At 37.0% G+C, this 22027-nt stretch overlaps 1 protein-coding gene across 4 annotated transcripts in view; it reads left to right on the top strand.

The window, feature by feature from the left end:
* TRAPPC9 (trafficking protein particle complex 9) overlaps positions 1–22027 on the top strand; it is a 504673-nt gene that overhangs the window by 249684 nt on the left and 232962 nt on the right. For all 4 annotated transcript variants that reach the window (XM_030445091.1, XM_030445093.1, XM_030445094.1 and 1 more), the window contains one exon: positions 2687–2777. In XM_030445091.1, coding sequence (XP_030300951.1) covers positions 2687–2777 — 91 coding nt within the window. The remainder of the gene's footprint in view (positions 1–2686; positions 2778–22027) is intronic.

The following is a 22027-nucleotide window of genomic DNA, read 5'->3' as shown; positions in this document are numbered from 1 at the left end:
TACTTCCATTTGTCTGTACAATTTAGGTTGGAAAGAACCTGTTCAGGGCTGGTATAGCACCCTGTGCTGCAAATTGTGTCCATTACCCCTCTTGGTGTTACTGTACTTCTGCATGAAAAGTCTGGCTCCATCTTCTCTGTACTTTTCCACTATAATAGACAGTAATAGACAGCTTCTTTCTCAAGAATAAACTAGACTTTATTGAATGATCTTTAAGGTCCCTTCCCAAACTTGGCCATTCTACAAATCTGTGAAACATCACAAATGTGTTGTGCTCCAGCTCTGATCATCTTGGGAACCCTCCAAGATAAAGGGAATTTTATCCTGTCTTTCATTGTCTTGAGCTGGGGAGCTAGAACTGGACACAGGATTTAAGAAGTGTAGGTATGTCTCTTTTTTATGAGTTGATGTCTAGCTGTGCATACTCCTTTCATGCAGTCTAAGAAGCACTTGGTTTCAGAAATAATCTCTGTCTGTGCTTAATGTGAAATTGCACCATGTCTTTTGCTTCTTTATCTGCTTTGATAGCATTTACTAATGATAAAGTATGGAGAATCACCTATTTTATAGTTATTCTATAATGGTATCCGAGACATTAAGCTTTCTGTGGAGATTTAGGCTGTAAAATTTTGTAATATTCCAGGCACTTCTGTGAGCCATATGTGAGTAAATTACAGTTAACTTAGTTTAATGTTACAGTTAATGGCAACCACTCTGTTTTAAAACTTCTTTTAAGCACTTCCTTTTTATTAACGTTTTCTCTCACTTATATTCCTTTCATTAGAAATGTGATAACAGAATTATTTGTCTGCTGTATCTATAAAGTAATTCAAATTATGTATTCTCTGTCCTATAGTTTGGTTTATGGAAATTATTCTGTTGTGCTGCTGTCCCGGGTCTTTTCAGCAGAAATGTTTTTCTGAGGTGGTATTCTCCTGCCTTCAATTTTTCAAATAGATGGGTTTTGTTAATGGTGTTTACAGCTTTCAGATTCTCTGGGGTTTGTGAATTATTCATTTTCCAGTCCTTTTAGGGGAAAAAAAAATTTGTTTAAGATATTTTTTAGGGTATAATGGGGATTATTACAAAAACGAGAATGCTATACAAAATACTGATTTTCCTCTTCTATCATCTCCTTCAGCTCTTGAGTCTCAATCACTAATAGTTAGATCTCATTTTGATCTAAGGTTTCAAGACTTTTCTTTCAAAGCTCCTGGAGAGCCTTTAAATAATGTCCTCTAGTAGAAAGTAGTTTTTTGTAGTATTTGTTAATTTTCTCTTAATTGACACAAATGAGAATATACTTTATCAGCCAGGTGATGTGCCCCTTTTCCAGAATTTTGCAGAAAAAGAACTGATCACGTTTAGGAGCTGTTGCAAAACCACAGATGTTCTTCTGTTCTTTTAAATATATCTTTGATGAAGAATCCTTTTAGAGTCATCTCTTGAAACCTTGATCAAACTTGCTTGGAGTTCAGCCCTTCATCGTGGTGGGACAGCATTTCCATCTCCAAATAAAGCAATAATTCATGATGTCAAAAAAGAAGTTGGATAAGGAGAGTTTTCAAGTCTTGGAGAGAATCCTGCTTCCCTCTTGAGCTTGGTTTCTGTGTGATGCTCCCATCCTGGTAAAGCATCAGCCAAGCTGGAAAGACAGTAGAAGTTTTGCCAAAGTGGTTCCAGTGCTTCTCCTCACCCTCTTGTAGGGGTTTCTTGGGGTACAAAAGTGTATGAAAAGCCAACAAATGTAGCTTTGGCCAAATAGGAGATAGTGCTGAAGTCTGCATGTGCTTCCAAGCCCTTTATTTTCAGTGCCTTTCTGGACTCAGGGAGGTAGAAAACCAGAAAGCCAGTGCTCTTCTTCTTACAAATACATGATATCTTGATTGATACATCACATGAAATTATTATTAATTTGTTTCAGTGGATAATGCTGTCTTTGTGTTGCATTGGATATTGCCTATGCTTTTATCTTAGCGCTTGTGGAGCCTGTTTTGAAGCCCTTTAAAAACAAAGATTCTGCTTTTCCCAGCAGTTTGTTTCAGAACTTCACTGTCCGTAGAGTAAGAAAAATGTTCTAATTTTTCTCATTTCACTCTGAGCTTGCTTCTGAGCTCATACAGGATGGATTAGAAACTTGCAGGCTATGTGTCTGTATGATTCTTGTGTGATGTGTGCCCTTGGTGACACTGTCACTGCATTGTTTAATGTCCCTGCACCTCCCAGAACAGGCAACAAGCCAGCATTTAAATCTACCCTAGCCCACTTTTAATCTATTTTTCATTGCCTTATTAAATGTTATCCTCTTTGTTTTCAGGTTGCTCTTAAATTGTCATTTTGAATTCTTATCCTGCACCACAGATTTCTGCTTTATTACAACTTCCAGACTTTTTGTCCCCTTGTGTTTTACTGTGGTTCAGGTACATTCTACTTTTGCAACTTTGTATTTAAAACTTTTCAGTGGAATTAATTTTTTATTTACATATCTATTTTTTACATAGCTATAATTTACATATCTATTGCTGTCATTATTATTGTTAGCCACCTAATGCATTAATAAGACCAAGTATGTGACATTAGCTTTAATGAGTCTCTAGCTTTCAGTTTTGATTTGCAATAAGGAAAGTTGTATGTGTTAAATGCTCTTTTTCTCTCTGAAACAAAATATTCCTTAATTCAAATTTACCCTTCCTTGAAGCGTGAAGGGGAAGCAAGTGTGGAAGGAGTTCTTAATCAGCTGGTCCTGGAGCATCTACAGTTGGCTCCTCTCCAGTGGGGTGAGTAATGTCAAAATTTATTGATCTTTTTCAGATGATAAACTGGCTTCTACTTTTTATCATCATGAGGATGATAATATTTTCATTTACTGAAAATCTGTGTTACAAAAGAATATGCTAGGTTTTTCTTTCTCGTTGGATATTTTTCCTAGCTTCAGATAAAGGTAAAATTGAAATGTGTTTTGTTTTAAGTGTCACTGTTCAGTGAGAGTAAATATAAAACCTGGGTATGCATTTTCCCCTGTCATTTGAGGTCCTAATTGTGTTGTAAGAGAAGTGGCTGCTACTCAAATTTTTCCTTTGCCTGACAGTGTGTGTTTTAAAAGTAATTTCTCAACAATATTTCATACAGAATTGTAATTTACTTTGTGGTCTATCTCTTACCACGGTCTAGACATTTGTGTTACTAACTTTATAGATACAGGAAAAATTTACTCTGTGTAGTGAGGAGGAGCAGTTTCTCTTAATTTTGCATTTAGAATGAAATTCCAGCAATGAAATTTAATTTAATTTTGAACGGTTGTGACAATATGACTTCTGTCTCAGATTCCTAACAAAGCTTGTTCAGAGGCTTTGGAACACATCAGGTTTATCCCCAACACTTCTCTTTCAGTTGCAAGTATCAGAAAAAGTCTGCAGTTCATCAGAAAATCCTTCTCAGAGCTTTTGCTTTTAAATCAAATTAAACTCCATGCAACTTATTTTAATTAAATTGAGGACCTAGAGAGAACTAATTTTAAGGATCAGGATGATCCATGACCATTTTCTGCATTAACTGTTTAAACTGAAACAACTCCAACCTACAGGGACTATAGCATTTGTGTTCTGTATTAAATACTTGTTTTGGTTTGGGTTTTTTTGTGTTTGGGTATTTTTTGTGGTTTTTTTGGTTTTGGTTTTGGTTTTGGTTTTTTCTGTGGGTTTTTTCTGTTTTTTTGTTTGTTTGGTTTGGTTTGTTTTTTTCCAAGCGTATAAACCAGCCTTAGCTTGTATATTAAAAATTGTAAGCACTTTATAAATAAGAAGGCAAAAACTGGTAATGGTTTAAAGTTTTTGTTGTTGGAAACATGTTGAGCTTCAACCATAATCATCTGTCTCTGAAATTATGCTTATCTGGCCACTCTTCTTCAGAGGATTCTTGTAAAATCAGTGGCTCTGGGTCAGGTGTGGGTTGTGAGCTCCCCCCCAGCCACCTGAGAGGCATCTTTGTCCTGGGCAGTGCCATTGATCTTTGTCACCTTTGTTCCCTGGGCTCTCTGCTTGGAAGTTTTCACTTGGCATTTTTGCTTGGACAAATAGGAGGATGATTTGAAGGATGAAAACTGTAGGTTTTTTTCTTTTTTTGTGTGTTTTCTTGTTTTTCTTTTATTTTCATACTAAATTCCACTATTTTCTTACTAAAAGAGGCTTTTTGAGTCACAGGATTGTCTCTGGTATTCCTGCCTAAATGGTGATATTCATAGGTATTCTGATGCACAAGACAGAAAACATGAATTTAGCACTGATTGACCATAAAATCTCATTATCTGTGAAGTTCATAATTTCTCAGGTCGTTCCTTTATTCAGTTAGAGAGTCCTGGTTACTTTAGTTTTCAGAATGTATGAGCACCATGAAAACATTTGATGATATTCTCTGCCTCATAAATGCAAGATCTTTTGAAGCACAATCTCTGGGCTGATTATGGACTACATGTTAATTTTTTGCATTAAATAAAGAAGGGAAAGAGAGATCCTATGGGATCCAATACTTGCTTAGCCATAATATACATAAGATATGTCCTTTTCAGAAGTTCTGGTGGCAGAAAATAGTGGTTTAGCACAAGTCTATGTCTCAATCTGAACTTACTATTGTGAATATTACCTATTTTGTGTAATTTGTAAAATATGTGCATTAGAAGCTCACTGCTGAGGCTATTGAAAATAATATTTTTATAAATGCTTGATTTTACTTGAAAACAACAGCAAAAAAACCCAAAAAACCAAACCCTCAACCAACTAAACAAACAAACAAAAAAAAACCAACAGAGATATTTTAGTTTCTTTTAATTAACCATGACATCAAATATTCAGCATTTAAATCTTTGCTACTTGATGTCATGATATGTCTCCCAGGTGATCCCTCTAGAAAGTGTATCCTGGCAAGAGAAGATAATTTATAAATGTGTGGAATGGAGAAGGATTTAAAAGTATGGTAGGTGTGAGTGATAAGGAATTGTTGACACACGTGGAAAGTCAAGTGTATGTGTGTGAGAGTGTGTGTGAGAGTGTGTGTGATAGTGTGTGTGAGAGTGTGTGAGAGTGTGTGAGAGTGTGTGTGTGTGTGTGTGTGAGTGTGTGTATGTGTGTGAGTGTGTGTATGTGTGTGTGTGTGTGTGTATGTTCTCACACTTATTCAGACAATGTGACATTTTGTCTTTCCAGGTCAAAATTGTCTTTTTTTTAGTGCCAGAATGTATTTCCTTTTCAGCACTTGTAGGCATGGTAAAGTTCTGTATTTCAAGTCATCTAAGATGGAATTAAATTCTGCTTTTTCTGGGTTTTTTTCTTGGAATTTTGGAGTGACTGACCTTACCTGTCTTGTAAGATTCAGCTCTTCTAGAGGTAGTGGTCTGTACTGAGTATCAATAATGAGATAAAATTTATTCAAAGTGCCCTAAAACCTCTTTGACCATTTGCCTTTCTCCTATAAGAGAACTATAATTTTACTTTATATCATTAACAGGGCAATAGTGTACAGATCTGCTTTTCTCATCCTGCCTCATTAAGTGTTTTGATGTAATTGATAAAAAATTACTTTAAAAATAATGTAATCTATGTCAGATTATTTTTTCCCCTTATTAACAGCATTGTAGACACAGCCTTGCTTTGCTTTTAGTTTTGCTTTTCTATGTGTTAGAATAACTTTGGGTTTCCCGAGGATGTTATAATACCAGCTTTCATTGTCATATAATTTTTGCATATACTGGCTGAAAATTTTGCCTTAGTATTACATGCTAAAATTGATTCTATGATTATTCCAAGACTTTTGCTATATTGATGGTTGCACTGAAAGGTTTACTTAAATTATAAGTGCCTACATTGACACGTGAATTGACACGTGAATGAATATTTAACATGGTTTTGATTAAAAAATGATTGGCTCTTGTTCAAATTTATAAAAGCTGGACTTCAAAATTCCTTTTAAATTTGTCATATTTAATTCATTTTCGATTTAATATGAAATTTCTAAAATTATAAAAGCATATTGAATTAATTTTTCTTGTAAATTTGACAGTCCCATCTTTTCTAAATTAAATGCAAGGCAAAGAATAGAATTAAAAGTTAGTGGCATTGAAGTTTTGGTCTGAGTGTTAGAAGTCAGCTCTGAAGGTTGTCAGAGGAAAAATGTGGCTCTTGGTGAACAGTGTTGGTTGTGATTTCCTATTATTAAATGACTGGGCAAGGTAAGAGTATTTAAAATACAAGGAATAATAAAAAAGAAAGTATGTCCAAGGCTGGACTGAGAGTTCTTAATACGTTGTTAAAATTGATTTTAAGATTTAAGACATCCCTGTAAAATGAAGTTGTCTATTAGGGAGGTTAGTAAATCACACGTAATTGAAAAACATAATCTTGCTCAGCACCAGCGGGTTCAGCATTCTTTAAAATTTATGATGTATTTTCTTTTTACTGCTGGGCAACAAACCAAACGTAGGAATAGATGTGGTTTTAAGGTGAATATATTAATATCATCAAATCAAGGAAACAGAGCCTGCAAAGTTTAATGAGGAGAAGCAAGACTTCAAAAGCATATGTCAAGCAGGTTCTGTGGTTAGATTTGAAAATGATCATATGGAGGCATTTTGTAGTTGCTGGCTCTGTGATATTTTTTCAATCTTTATTTGATTTATGTTGCAAGCAAGTAAAATTATGAGATGGAGCACTTACCAGTTTGATGGTGTTGTTCTGCATTTCATAGCAGGATTAACATAGGTACAAGTGCTAGACAGAAAATGTTACTTGTTACTGAACTTGAAATTGGCTGAGATTGAAACAGGCTGTTGAGTGAACCTGGGAAAGGCTGGACTCAGGCTTTTCCTACATTCAGATGAGAATTATGTTTTAAGCAGGAGCATTGCATGCTGTGCACAAATTTCACAACAGAAACCTATTGAAAATTCTCCTACATACAGCAATATAAATTTAACTTCCTTCACTGCCCACAACCACAAGATAAGATATCCTGATCTGAATTAGGAATTTAGAACTATAGACAAATCTAAATGTGCTCAATGTTTTACTGTATCAGGCAAATGCTTAGCTTTTCTTTTTATAGAAAATAACTGAAAGCCAGTGGGTAAAGGTGAACTCTAAAGACATCGTTCCCAGAAAGATTCTCAGCAGCACACACTGGTGAAGCTTCAGCATAGGCAATGTCCAGAAGTAGCTTTTTTTTCCATCCATTCTTTGATTTCATTCATAGAATCATAGAATTGGCTGGGTTGGAAGGGACCTCAGACATCATCAAGTCCAACCCTTGAGCCACCGTTGAGGTTGCTAGACCATGGCACTGAGTGCCACATCCAGTCTGTTTTTAAATATCTCCAGGGACGGAGAATCCACTACTTCCCTGGGCAGCCCAGTCCAATGTCTGATCACCCTCTCCAGAAAGAAATTCTTTCTAATATCTAACCTAAACTTCCCCTGGCACAACTTAAGACCGTGCCCTCTTGTCTTGTTGAAAGTCGTCTGGCAAAAGAGCCCTTCATCCTTCCCTTTTTCCTGTTTAATATACATCAATTTCAAGATGGTTTATAACACTTAAATTAACTGTGGTTACTTTCTCAGGATGCAGGATATTTCATTTACTAGTATATGGTTGAAGGGAAAACTAAGAATAGTGTTGCTGAATGCTCTCCACATCATAATTAAGAGAAGTGGTGGTTAATAACCAGTCTTAATTGTTTACTTAAAGGTAGAGAGTGCTACATATTTTTGGTAGGTTCACAATAAGCTGTGTGTACTTGTATCATGTTAGGCATATTATACTTGGAAAAAAATCAGAACTGAAGGGTGCTTTTAAATTGTATCTCACAGGTAGTTGGTATCAATACAAGAGGAAGATATAAAAGTATTTTGAAGTGTTTTATGAGCATGTGGTTCTTGACAGCTTGGTTGGAAGCTCTGTCTGGTTAGATTTCACACAAAATCTTATGGAAGCATTACTTTTAAAATAAATTACCTTCATAATTTATTGTGCGTTTTAGAGAGCACCAAATCAGAATCAATTTTCACAGGTTATATATTTCATGGATCTTAAAATTAATTACTGAAACTACTCACCCGTTTTATTTTGCATTTCCCAGTCTGACCTTAGACCATAATGAAATCTTTCTTTCCACCATTTATGTGATTAATTCTTAGGGTTTGCAGCAGAGTCAAATCACTGCATCCTGAATACAGAGGAAAATATTTTAAATTATCTGTCAGTGAATATATGAGGAAATGAAACATCTCCAAGCCTGTGTTTTGGATGTTGTCTTGACACACTGACAGCTTGTTGTCCTCAAGGACCTAACTAAAAAGAGCCAGATCTCTGCAGACATGATCACTGTTAAGAGTTTTGCTGTGGCCAGGACAGTCTTCTCCCATATTTGAAATTCCAAGGCTGTCTTGGGTGTCTGTTCCAAGACTAATTTTAGTGAAGAATGGAAAGAAGGTAGCTTTACTTTATCTTCAATAAGCTAACCCCTTGTAGGCCCTCCACAGAAGCTTGTAGCATATAAAGATAAAAGCTGTGAAGTGCAGAGATCAGCTGGGTACATGAAGCTCTGCCCTTCAAAAAATTATGTGTTATTCTGTTCAGTCATAATGACTTCTTTTAGAATGACAATTGGCCATTAGCATCACTAGAAAGATGAAACCAAGGGTGTTAACCAGAAAAATCTCAAGAGTAAACTCTCTGTAAGGTAGAAAATCACAGTCTGATTCATAGGAAGACAGAAAGTGAGAAACAATCTGGTGGCAAATGGATTTTACTAGGTAACCAACTGTTCTGGCCCAGCATTCTGACACCAACCTTTCTCATCTATTTAGGAAAATCTTCAGGTTTTTCATTTTTATTTTTAAGATGCAGGAGAGGTGGGAACACGTACATATCTTAACAGCTTGTGTGCAGGCTGTTTTGGAGGATATTTTGGCAATGTCAAACAAGCAGCATGCCTTAGATGCTGGGAAGTGTTAAAGGACTTGGGGTAGTTTATTGGAAAAATGGACTAACTTGATAAAAGTGGGGCATCTGGCACATGAATAAAGTTCTCACATGTCAAAACATGCTATTGTGTGATATGTTTGAATCAGCTGTTGTTTCTAATTCCTACCCAAACCTTGAGTACTCTAAACTAAAAGCAAAAACCTGAATAGATGAGTTTCAGACACAACTACTATTTCAAAGAGAGGATGCTCAGAGAGCACCCTAAAGGGAAAACAAATTAACAAAACCTTTTATTTAAAGTCAGATTCCTTGTGACAGGTTGGGTTGAGTGCCAGTGGTTACTTCATTTCAGATGACTGACAGAGCTGGTAGCTGAAGCTGCAGGTCCAGCATTTCTAACAGCAGTGTGAGGAGATGGGAGGGAAAAAAGGAGTAATAAATACTAATGGATCTGTCCAAGTATTGGTCTAGGACCAGTTTCATCAATAGGAATCACTAAAAATGAATTCACTAAAAATGAATTCACTAAATATGAAATAAACATATATTCACTAAATATGAATTCACTTAAAAAAACCCCACCAAATGATAAAAGGAGAGCAGATATGAAGAGGAATAAACTGATGAAATTTGCTGATGGCTCAAGGTTAAGCACTGCCACCTCTCCCAGAAGAGATCAGGCTACTGTACAGAATCCTAGAATGGTTTAGGTCAGAAGGGACCCTCAAAGATCATCCAGTCCAACCCCTGGCATGGGCAGGAATATCTAGGACACTAGATTAGGTTGCTCAAAGCACCATCCAACCTGACCTTCAACACTTTCAACACATCCACAGCTTCTCTTTGCATCCCATTCCACTGTCTCATCACCCTAACTGTGAAGAATTTCTTTCTTATGTCCAATCCAAACTTATGCTCTTTCAGCTTAAAACTCTTGCCCCTTGTCCTGTCACTACAGGTCTTGACCAAAAGCCTTTCTCTGTCTTCCTTACTATCTTTCACTGATCTCAAAACCAAAAGTACCATCAAAGAAATGAAAGAAATGTAGACCAGAAAGGTTATCTGGTTCTGAGACTAGTAGTACAGAAATCAGATGTTCAGCCATCTGAAGTGATTGGAAAGGATCTGGTTAGGTGTTACTCTGAGCCACCAGTTTGATTCAGCTATGAAGAAAAGTGAATGTGATGTGTTTCCAAGTCTATGATGAAACCTCCCATGGAAAACTTTTTATAACAAGAGCTCAGATAAAACCAGGATAGGAAAAAGAAGCTTTGGAAGTCATCTAGGAATTATGACCTATTTTAAAATTTATGCTGTAAAGATACTACACTTAATAAAGATAGTGCAGTTCTCAAAATTTGAGGGTATCTGACCAGTGAGTTTTATGTTCACTACTGTCTAAACCAGTCTTTCTTGCTCTGAGTTGCACTATCTCTGAGACACATTAATTCAGCAAAATCAACAGTCAAGTGATCTCCAGGAATCCATCAGAGGTCTTGGTCTCGGGAAGGAAAAAAAAAAAACCAATTGCTGAAGTAGAGTAGGGTGACTTTTGGCAGAAGAGCATACTGAATAGAAGCTGTCTCTTAATAAGTGCACTCTAAATTTTTAAAGGCCATTAAGGTTTTCAACATAATGTTACAGCAGAGTGTAAAGTATCAGATAATACAAATTAATACAAAAAGGAGAAAAAAACCAAGACATTAGGGTGGCAGGAAAATGAACTAATTCAAGCTTGATTCAGGTATCTGTGCCTAATACATTTTGCTATGCTGAATGAGTGAGGGACTTTTATTTCATTTAGAAACCATTATAATTTTAAAGCAAAAGAAAAAAAAACAAAAACCAAGCAGGTATATGTAGATTGCTTTTATACAGGTATACTGCTTCTGGCCTTCCCATTAAACCCTAATGGGTGGTTGAGGAGCACTGTAATGATGATAAATCATTACACTGTTTCACGTGGTACTTAATTTTTAAGATATTGTTAGAAGTAAATTGAATAATAGATTAATTGAACATCCAAATGAAAAATTAAAAGCTATTGGAATGATTATGGAAGTGGGTTGCACTTTCAAAAAGAGGTGCAAAGATAAGTAGGAAGATTGAAAAGACAAGAAAGGTGTCTTGTAAAGCAGTTGGGGAAAAGTATCACCAAATCTGCAGAGAAGTAGATGTATGTTATTTTGTTGGACATAGAAGATACCATTTGAATAAAATGTAGAAAAATATGTTTCATCTTGTGGACAATTATAAAAAGAAAAAAGGAAAGAAGATCAGAAGATGTATGTATTAACAAGAGAGGCAAAAAAGATGCTTTGATCAGGGAGGATTTTAATTACACAGCAATTAAATGGATTGTACAGTTAAGTGTGTAGAAAATGAGAAATGGAAAATATGCTAATAGTAGTGGAAGATTATTCTGTAAAGTCTCTGCAGGACAGGTTCAATATGTAATTGGTTTCAGGCAGTAAGGAAGAAGGGAGGCATTATTCTGGAATGTACATGCTGAGCTTTCCTTAGCTGGCTTCTGACATTTGTCAGCTTTTGTTTCATTTCACTTGAAAAAATAATGCATTTGTTAGGAACAGAATGCCATGAATGTTGTAAATGAGAACAGTTCTATCACCAATTCCATTATACTTTAGCTCACTCTTTTTTACTGCTGAAGTGTGTCATTCCACTTCACAGAGGACTATTGCCTCTTCTGGGTAGAATTGCAAACTCACTCTTTTGTAGTTTAAAGTTTGTGAGTTAAATGGAAGGTGTTCCTTTTGTCTATTTTACTAAAAGCAAAATTTCCTGAGTATTTGCATCTATCCTCTTCCCACTCCCATGTGATTTCTCCCATCAGTTGAGGCCAGCAGGATCTCTCATCAGGAGAAGTTCTCCAGCAAACAGACCTTCGGAGAGGGGAGAAGTTGGCTTAGTTTTCAGTGTTCATTCTGAAGTAGCCCTTTATTTCATCAAGGAAGCTGAAGTGAATTAAAGACTGTAAAGAACATAAATCCACCCCAATAAGCCTTGTAATACTGAAATTAATAGCTTCCAACTGTCAGAACTTCAGCAGTACAAGCACAGACCAGAACAGATTTGTAAGAGGAAATGCAAGCTTTGACAGAAGTCTTCTCTTTCATGTTCACTCCTTTTCTCCTTTTTAGCCTGTCTCTTTCAAAATTGGCAGCTAATACCTATTTTTTTAGCATAAGAGATTTTTTCCCCCATCTTATTTTTCTCCATTTTGTTATTTTTCAGAGCCTGCTTCTGCTCCCTGTTATTTCTTTGGTAAAACCATGTTAGAACTTGATTTTTATTTTACTTTTGTTTTTCTTTGTATCCCAGACCTGTGTATTGAGCAACACCAAAATAGTTTTTGAAAAGAAAGTCTGAACAGTTTTAGGCCAGAAAGAAGCTAATTTCTTTAATTTACCTGAATCATTAATTAATTAGATTTTTCAGTCTAACAGAGAAACTTTCCTGAGCTGTGGGTGTGCTTATTGACACTGTATGCTCAGTAAAGAATTTAGACTTTTAGACTTTGTATTTTAATATCTATTCCCTTAATATGCAGTAATTCAGGTTTGCTTTTATAATGTTTCTGATCACTTATGGATACTTTATAAAAAGTTACAAAAGAAGAAGGGCTTTTTAAAATTTTTTTTTATTTTTTTATCTTAGCTTATAAAAGAGGAGCTAATTGTATCTGTTTTGCAGGATGGGGTTGTGCAAAAGGATTTTTGTCAAAAGGTATTTGGGTTGTTTTCTGTTACATTTACATAGAATCTTGCAGAGTTGTGGCTGAATAATATCAGATGTGTATAGACATATTAGTGAAGTTTTATATCAAGGCCAGATACAAGAGGTGAAGTAAGGAAAAATCTTAATTACAAATGTTAGTAGAATAGAGAAAGGGTAGAATGTCTTGGCAGTGTCTGGGATTACTCAGAGAAATAATTGGTTGCCTCCTGTGAAAAGTTCAGAAAACAAAACAAAAAAGCATCAGCAATCCTCAGTAATTAAAAGAAGTGTTAAGGAATAATTATATTTCTGTGCTTTGATAAACACCCAGTGGTCAGTTATTGGAGTGAATGACAGGGTTGGGTTATTGGAGGTAAGGGAAAACCCTGGGTACTGAAAGTGTTGAACACCACAGATCAGAAACTGCAGAGCAGAACTGGGGGCCACTAGCCCTGAATTTTTCAGATTGGAAATGTTCCAGCAGTGCTCCCAGCTCCCAGTAAGTTTCTTTTTGTGGGCCATAAAGGCTCAGAGTTGGTTTGGTGCTGCACCCAGACCTGGTGCTGCATCCAGACTCCAGCTGGAGCACAGCTATGGGAGAGGATCAGCAACTCAGAGCTGGCTGCTGGGCTTTGCCTTGCTCACCCCTCAGACCAGGAGACTGAGTAAAACATAACTTTACACCTAAACATTACAGACCTGGCCCTTGTTTGAAACCAGATATATTTGTAGGTCCTTCATTCTATCCAGAAATGTAGGCCCATGCATAAGACCCCAAAATAGGAGCTGACAAGTGTCACCGTGGCCCTGTCCAGTGGCTTCCTTCATTCCCAGTAACTACAACACTTCTTGCTTTACTGTCACAGTTTTCTCCATAAATATTTTACTTCCAGAAAGAAAACATGCCAGTTTGTCTTACTAATGAAACTGTCAAATAGTGGTACTGAAGCAAAGAAAACAAAAAATTTGTGAGAAATGTAACTTAAGTTTTGAGATTCGGATGGAAATGGATAAACAGCTGTTAGATGGAGTGAACATCCCTAACTTTGCCTGGGAAAGAGACAAAATTACCTCTTCTGGTTTCCTAGTGACTACATTTTTATATAAACTTGCTAGGGCAATCAGTGAGTTTCTGAACATCTGTTGCTAATGAAGTTATTAATTAACAATGTGCTCACTATTTGCTATTTATGAACTACTTTTGTTAAATGCTTAGGCTGTATGTGAGGGAAAGTATTTCTGTTTATGGGTGCTTAACAGGTAGTGATTTCTATTGTCCACATTTGTGTTAAATTAAACTCGTAACATGAAATATACTTCTTTATGTTATTTAATTCAGAAGTAGATTGCAGAAGGTGTCTCAATATAATTTTGTTTGGACAGCCTTTTGTAAACTTATTGAGCTCTGTCTGAGAACCTTGCTGTGAATAGGAAATTCAATATTAAATTTATTTGTGACTCATTTCCAGCCCTTTTGTTCTCATGTCAATATTGTTCTTTAGTTTAAATAGCTTTTCTTAGTCCCTGATATTTGCCTTTTTTTCCTCTCTTTCTATTGTGCATTTCAAGACAGCAGTCAGGAGTACACGGGTTTATTTTATTTTTTTATTGCTCACCCCACAGTAACCTCTGTCTGTGTGTGTTGCAAAGTTGTTTTGCATTAGATCTAGGTTACTGATTAGATTAGATCTTCAGTAGGGTCATTCCTGAGATGGATCCTTAATGTTCTGAACCCTGATAAAATAAATCTGTGCTTTTGTTTTCAAAACAATCTATTGCTGCTTATCAGTCACCAGACTTTTAGTGAATATTTAGTATTACACAAAAGATGATGTAGACTATTGAAATGAACTTCACCTTTCTCACAGGCAGTAGTTTGAGACTGGCAATGAAGGAGTAAATCCAACTTATTAAACTTTCTGGCTCATTTTAAAGTTTATGTATTAAGACCAATGTGAATTTTGTTGTTAACTGGCTATAACACAGTGGTTACCAAATTGCTGCTGTCTCTTCTAGCATAGCAGAATCTTGAATGCTTAAGGTGGATAATAATGGAAGCACTCTGAGTAAATACAAAATAATTAAGCAACCAAACTTTCAGAATTTAATTTTGATTACATTCCAAGCTTCAGCTATCACCATGACCAGTAGTGAAGTAAAGCAGTATTGGGCCTTATTTTTTGACAGAGATTAATGTGATATAGGGAAGAAGCATGTATAATTTTTCAAATGGAGTGCATTTTATGTGTTGGTGTGAAATTCCTGTCTTGCTAGGGTTTTTTCATCACTTAGAGTCTTAGCAAACAGTAAAGAAACAGGTTCCACATGACTTCGACAGTAATTTCTCCAAACAGCTGGAATGATTTCATATTTGCCAGCTCTGTGAAATTCCCCTGGCTGTGCTGGTCATGTTGCTTTTGAAGATATTTTCTGAAGAAAAGCCTCCTTCCTGCTGTCATTTGCCCTGATGCTGAGAAAACCATCTGTTTGTGGCTGTGAACCCTGCATCTGTGTAGCTGTCTACTAAGGCCTGGATTGATGTCTGGAGCTTGCTCACTAAGTGGTCAGATATAGAGTAGCTTTTTTCCCTGTAATCTAATCTAATTTGTGTGACAAAGTGGCTTCTGTCTATCCAAGTGACTTGTATTGTCCTTATGAATGTAGAACCAAAGGCATCTTTCTTGTAGTATCCATTGGGGATGCTAGCTGGAAATCCAGCAACTGTATGGAATGCCAGGGGTACAGATGAGTACCAACTTTCAGTTAGTTTTCATCACACAGTAATTCCTGGGTTTGCCACACATATGTGACACAAAAATCCCCTGCAGCCCTGGAGAGACCCCCCTGGAGCAGAGACCCATTTTATCTTCCACTGTTGAGGAGGGGATTGAGTGAGCAGATGATGAAATCCTGGAAGCTGACCAAGGTCAGCCCACTACAGATTGATTCCAGATGGGAATATCTGGATATTCCCATTCAATTACTGTCTTTTGGGGAGTTTGCAGTCCATGGAGGTACTACTCAAAGGTTACTCAAAGTAGTATCAAAAGATACTACTCAGATACTACTCAAGGGTTGAAGCTATGCTAGAATGACACAAAGCAAGGACTGAAAATGAGACAGCATAGGTTTGCTTGTTAAAAAAGTGTTTTGGCTTTCTGTCACAATACAGAGGTTTGGTTCAGGAGGTCCATTAAGCTGTGCATAATTCAGCTGAGTGAAAATGACCAGAGGCAAACCAGGGCTGTGAGATGTAGTGACACGTACCTGGTAGGGGACACAGCTTGTAGTAGAGGTTGGTGATGATAATCTGGAAGCTGTTCTTCAGAAGGCACAGTGGCAAGCAATCAACTTCTGGTTTTTTGAGTGAAAAAATCCAACTACTTGATCATCATGCAGAGCTGACCTGCACAGGTTTGCTTCTGTTCTTGTAATAAATTGTTAGGCATGAGAGGAAGAGTAACTCTTACATACTGTAATAGCATCATTCTTAATCCTGCTTGTTCTCTAATTTTAAAGTGTCTTTTATATTCTATTGCTGGTAGTAATCCAGTAGTGTTGCCTAATTTATGTAAAATACTACAGATTGTGTTTACCTCTATATTTCATCTGGAGTTTCAGTCTGTGGAGCTGTTCATTTGCCATGCAGCATGCCATAATAATCAGCAAACCTTGAGTCAAATCAAGCTGGATAGTTGGATGGTGTGAACTCAACAGAATTTTTACACATCTAAATTTAAAGATGAAGGGACCAAAGCATTACAGAAAACCAGAGATTCCATTTAGCTCAGGAACTACTTTTTATTCAGATCGTGACTAAACATTGCTGCATAAGATTTTTGAAGCAATTTGTCTGTGCCTTTGGTTATATCACATTATAGTTTACTCTTCTAATTAGAAAATCACATTCTCTGTGGGATAGTGGATGCTTCTCAGTTGCACAGATTCCAAATGTGACACTTGATTGTTTGGTCATTTCTATTTTTCATGAAAGTTCATGCTAACAACAGGTCAGTCTTTTGGATATTGTTAAGTTCTTCTGCTGGATAGTACTCTTTACACCCAAACTTGCAGTAAGAAAGTCTTTGAACCACCTTTGGGAAGAAGCACTAAACTGGAATATTGTAGTGATGATCCCATTGCTTTTCCTGATGTGCTAAAATCTAGAGAGAAGGCTGTGTGAAGGACTTTTCTGAGCTCTGAGACAACACTGAAGAAACTGGAGATCTAAATACAGGTTCAAATATTTGCACTGCTGAAGTGGGATTGCCCTGAGCATTTCATTAGAAATTAAATTTGAGTAAGAGTATCTGGCAATTAATAGCAAATTACAACTATTTTAATATGCAGTGATTAGACAGTCTTTAACTGTCATTACCATATTCTGATGACAAAGTGAATTTATATTAAAGTCTGCAAACACTGAAATAAACACAAATAAATATTTTTCTCAGTAAAATTTTACTCATATGTAGTGTCTAGGTGAAAAGTCTTTTGGGATTCTTTCTATTTTGAAACAGGGATAAAAATTAATCCGAGTCATCTTGCTGTTCATTAAATTTCTCACTCCTGCTCCACCATAATTAATAAATTATATGATGGGAAGACTTATCCCTTGTTAGTGGAATTTGAATATTGGCAAGTAAGTTAGCAGGTACAAATAAAAGCAAGCTAATGTCAGCATAAAATATCTTGTGAAACTTCCTAAAGCTGTATGGTGAAGATCAGGATTGGGTACCTTCTATTACCTCAGAAAATGGAATTTGCTGAGATCTATTTGTAGAGCAATTCTCAAATGTTCAGAAAAGCTCAGACTATAAGATCCTTAAGATGTCAGAAATAGCTACATATTTCTTCCTCTCAGTGCCTGTTTGCAGAGAAACCTCATTAGGGAAGGTCAAGGTCCTATAAATACACACTGACTGCCACCACCACCCTGCAAAAACCCTAACTCTAAGCCCACCCAGAAAACACCTGAGATCTTTACCCCATTTCTGTGGTTGAATATCTTAGAACTTTTATGGGAAGTCCTGGGAACTGAAAAGGATGGTGGGGTCAGGAGAATTGTATTTTCCAGTCTCCTCTTTCCCCATCCTTTTCAGTCTCCTGAGCATGGAGGTCTCTTAATGAAGTCAAATCATGTTTGTGATCTTGAAGATGTGTGGATTAAAATACTGTAGACTCTGTTGGATGCCTGAAAGCACAAACAACACCAGGAAATTTATATTTTACCCTGCTAATTGTTGGGAAATATGAGCCCTTGATTGGTATGCAATTAGAAGTGTAACATTCTGTTAAACATATCACACAGCATATGGCGTGTTAGTAGCAAATCCTCTCATTTAAAATGAAAGAAAACTCTGTAGTTCTGCACATTAGCAATTTGGAATCAAAATTTTGGAATCAAAATTTGCCTTTTGTCCAAATGTCAGAGGCAAAAAAGCAATCCTTAGTTATTTTTCTAATCTGAATTTGGCTTATTTTGATAAAATTTCTGTTCTGTAACCATAAACAAATATAAAAGAGGAAACCCCATAATGTAGTTCAATGGGCTCTAAGGCAAAACTATGCCTTTTATCAAAAAAAAAAAAAAAAAAAAAAGAAAGCTTAATTGCCTTACCACATCTGCTTTGATTTGAACATGTTAAAAATGCAGAAGATTGCAAAACCACACACACAAAAAAGTCAAAGGGTTATGAGCAGATTCATTGGTGGGCAATCAGATGGTGCACTGTTTTGCCAATTGAAAACATAGAGTAGATCCAGATGATCCTTTCTTTGAAGGCTTGATATAACTTCTAGTCTTTCAGTACATATTCTCTGATCCCTGTGGTTTTTGTTTGTTTTTTTTTTTGGTGTGTTTTGGGGTGTTTTGGAATAACGTTTTCATGTATATATCCAAGTGCTGCAAGAAATACCTTTCTGTTAAAGGCTGAAGTCTCAGTTGGATGACTAGCACTTAGAAGACACACTAGCCCATTTGTAAGGCTGATTGCAAGCACTGCTAATTGCTTGCAGTTCATTGAAAGATACCTTGGAAGGTCCAGAGTAAGATGGGAGAGAGTAAACTCCATCTGAGAATGAAATAATTTCCTTTTACTGTGGATGTGGAGGGGGTTACTGTGTATCTTCAAATACATTTAGTTTTGGGGGATTGCCTTTCATTGGTGGACTTGCATATACACAGCAGTTTTTATTAGTGAAGTTTAAAAATCTTTTCATGCTCCAGACACAGTTTTGTTAACAGGGTACTTGACAAGGTTGTTATTATGAATATTTGTAGATGGTCAATTTATCTCATGTTTGATAGGTAATATCATAGAATCATAGAATTGGCTGGGTTGGAAGGGACCTCAGAGATCATCAAGTCCAACCCTTGATCCACTACCATTGCAGTTCCCAGCCCATGGCACTGAGTGCCACATCCAGTCTCTTTTTAAATATCACCAGACACGGAGAATCCACTACTTCCCTGGGCAGCCCATTCCAATGTCTGATCACCCTCTTCATAAAGAAATTCTTTCTAATCTCCAATCTAAACCTCCCCTGGCACAACTTGAGACCGTGCCCTCTTGTCTTGCTGAGAGTTGCCTGGGAAAAGAGACCAACCCCCCCCTGGCTCCAACCTCCTTTCAGGGAGTTGTAGAGAGTGATGAGGTCTCCCCTGAGCCTCCTCTTCTCCAGGCTGAACACCCCCAGCTCCCTCAGCCTCTCCTCATAGGGTCTGTTCTCGAGTCCCTTCACCAGCCTGGTTGCCCTCCTTTGGACCTGCTCCAGGACCTCAATCTCCTTCCTGAACTGAGGGGCCCAGAACTGGACACAGGACTCGAGGTGTGGCCTCCCCAGGGCTGAGTACAGGGGCAGAATCCCTTCCTTGGACCTTGGAACTTGGTTGTTGTGGCCAAAGTGCAGGACCCAGCATATGTATCTTCTTCCTCAAGGTTTCTGACTTCTCAGTCTTTCACTATTGGTATATTAGGATAACTCATCACTTAAAAAAATGTGCCTCATTTTATGCTTTAGTTTTCATCTTATCTCCAATGTTTTTCCCGTGACATAGTATTTCTGTGACAACAGTCTAATGGTGTAGATGCCAATTTGTCTCACAGTACCCTCCTAATGGAGGCTTTATTGTGTGTTGATCCTGAAATGGTAAGTCAGGTTCTCATCCTGCCTGTCTTCTCATTGTCCCTGCCTTTTTCCCTCTCCTTCTTCAGTCTCCAGGAGTGACTCTTCCTGCAGAATCACCGAGCACTGCAGAGCTGCAGCCTTGCCTTGAGAGAATTTGTGTCCCCATCTTAAATCGGGCAGGAAAGAGAAAATTTTCTGCTCTAGTAGATAACTGGTCATTTATTATGCTCAAGTCCTGACATCAGTTTTGTTGTGACTTTGTACTTCATTTTGACATTGCATTATACAGTCAATTTGGCACTGAACTGGAGAAAATGAGAATACTAGGAAGCTGATTCCTCAAACTATTAATTTTATATCAAAGACAGCTCTCAAAATGTTGCACGGGGAGGACGGAGATCTTTTTCCTTCTGCTTTAGTGACTAAATCATGCAGTTACTTCGAAAATCCTAAATTTAATATATTTAAAATCTGTTCGTGCTACAAAGGTTGGTATCAGTTGTTTCTGTTGTGTGTTGCAGTCACTAATACTTTTAATGAAGAGCTTTTAGCACTGAAGAGATTCTATTTTTAGCAGAGCCATTAGAGCATAACACTCCTCATTGCTATTCTGCAGCACGTAGCTGCAATGTTTGTTAGTGGAGAAAAGATATTTTTAGCTTCAGCACTGAAAACTGAGGCTGAAAGGTCAAGAATCCTCATGGGGATATGTTCTGCTACATCAGTACTATCACACAGTTGCTGTTTACTCTCTTATCCCTCTTCAGTAATAAGATTTCTTTATTGTGACACTAAAGGTATAAAGCATCAAAAGGATTTTGTGCATGAAAGGAGGAAGGATGATGTATCCAATCACATGAAATGTTCTGCTTCTCCTTCAGTGAATGATTTTATTTGCCCAAAGACTACCTCAATGCCTATTCATCGAAAGATTCATTCTAGGAAAGGTTTTTTATGAAAGGGGCTCAGACCTCATGCAAGCAAAAGGCAATATGCTGAAATAGCAAAGAATTTAAAGTCCAAACTATTGTGCCTGACATCTCCTTCGTTCAGTTCTGTAGCTGCAGACTGCATGAGCAGAAGACATGGTAACCAATGTGTGGCTTGGCAGAGAAAAAGCAACCTGGAGATTTCTATTGGTAATTTGAGGAACAGAATTGTGGGTGGTGGTGGTGATTATATCTGCGAGGGGACAGCTCGTAGCTGGCTGGGTAGGTACTCAGCAAGCACAAAAAGATCATGTGGCCCTATTGAAACAGGATGTGATAGATGGTTTACAAAATGGAGAAGGGAGAAAGGAGGGGGAAAAAAGGCATAATTACAGGAATACAAGGCTGCATATATTAGCTGATTGTACAATGTGGAGGCTTTAGAGGGTTTTCTAATATCTTTGTATAAAAATCAGGAGGGGAGATTAATTACCACATTGAGAAAATTAGGGCTGCATGATCAAAGGAAAGGCAGAGAAGAACTGGCCAGTTGGCAGATGGCTTATAAAAATGAAATGATTTTTCAGGGGATATGAGTTTGGGGTTTTGTGCTGCTAGGGGAGATATAGGCACTGCCATCATACTTGAATAATAATAAGCTGCTCTGTAGCCCTTTTTTATTCACTAAAAATTATGTAGCATAGAAGAAGTATGACTAAAGTAATACATTGATAGGTACACTTTTTTTCTCAGGTATAATGAAATTAATTGGACTTCTCTAAGAAGTTGTTCTTCCCTTCTGAAACAGGGAGTTCATTATCATGTACCTTTTGAAATAGGTTCCTTTATATCAGAAAATTATTTTAATTCTACGCTTTCTGCATACCCAAACCATTTTTAAACTAGATTTATTCCAACCTTTTGCTAAAAGCAGTATTTGACTTGGTCTGTGTTGTTAGAACTGTTGCATTGTTCTGTCTGCCAGGGAGCAGCAGAGTGAGCTCCAATTCATAGGCAGCTCTTGTCCTTTGGATCTTGTACAGAAATAAGCTAAAAATTGAAGGATTGTCAAACAAGAATTGGAGAAACTGGTGAGGCCTAATTCTACAACTGTTTTCTTTTGTAAATGAATGAGATTTAGGTAAATGGACATTGGCTGAAGGGAATGACAGGGAAAGGGAGGGTATGGCTTTATGAAAAGACATTAATGGCTTGTTCCTATCAAAACTGACAGATGCTGCTTAGTCCCTTTGGATCTC

This window comes from Calypte anna, chromosome 2 (assembly GCF_003957555.1).
Source record: "Calypte anna isolate BGI_N300 chromosome 2, bCalAnn1_v1.p, whole genome shotgun sequence".
Taxonomy (NCBI): Eukaryota; Metazoa; Chordata; class Aves; order Apodiformes; family Trochilidae; genus Calypte; species Calypte anna.
Note: the sequence above shows the minus strand (reverse complement) of the source record. Positions and strands in the feature narration are given on the sequence as shown.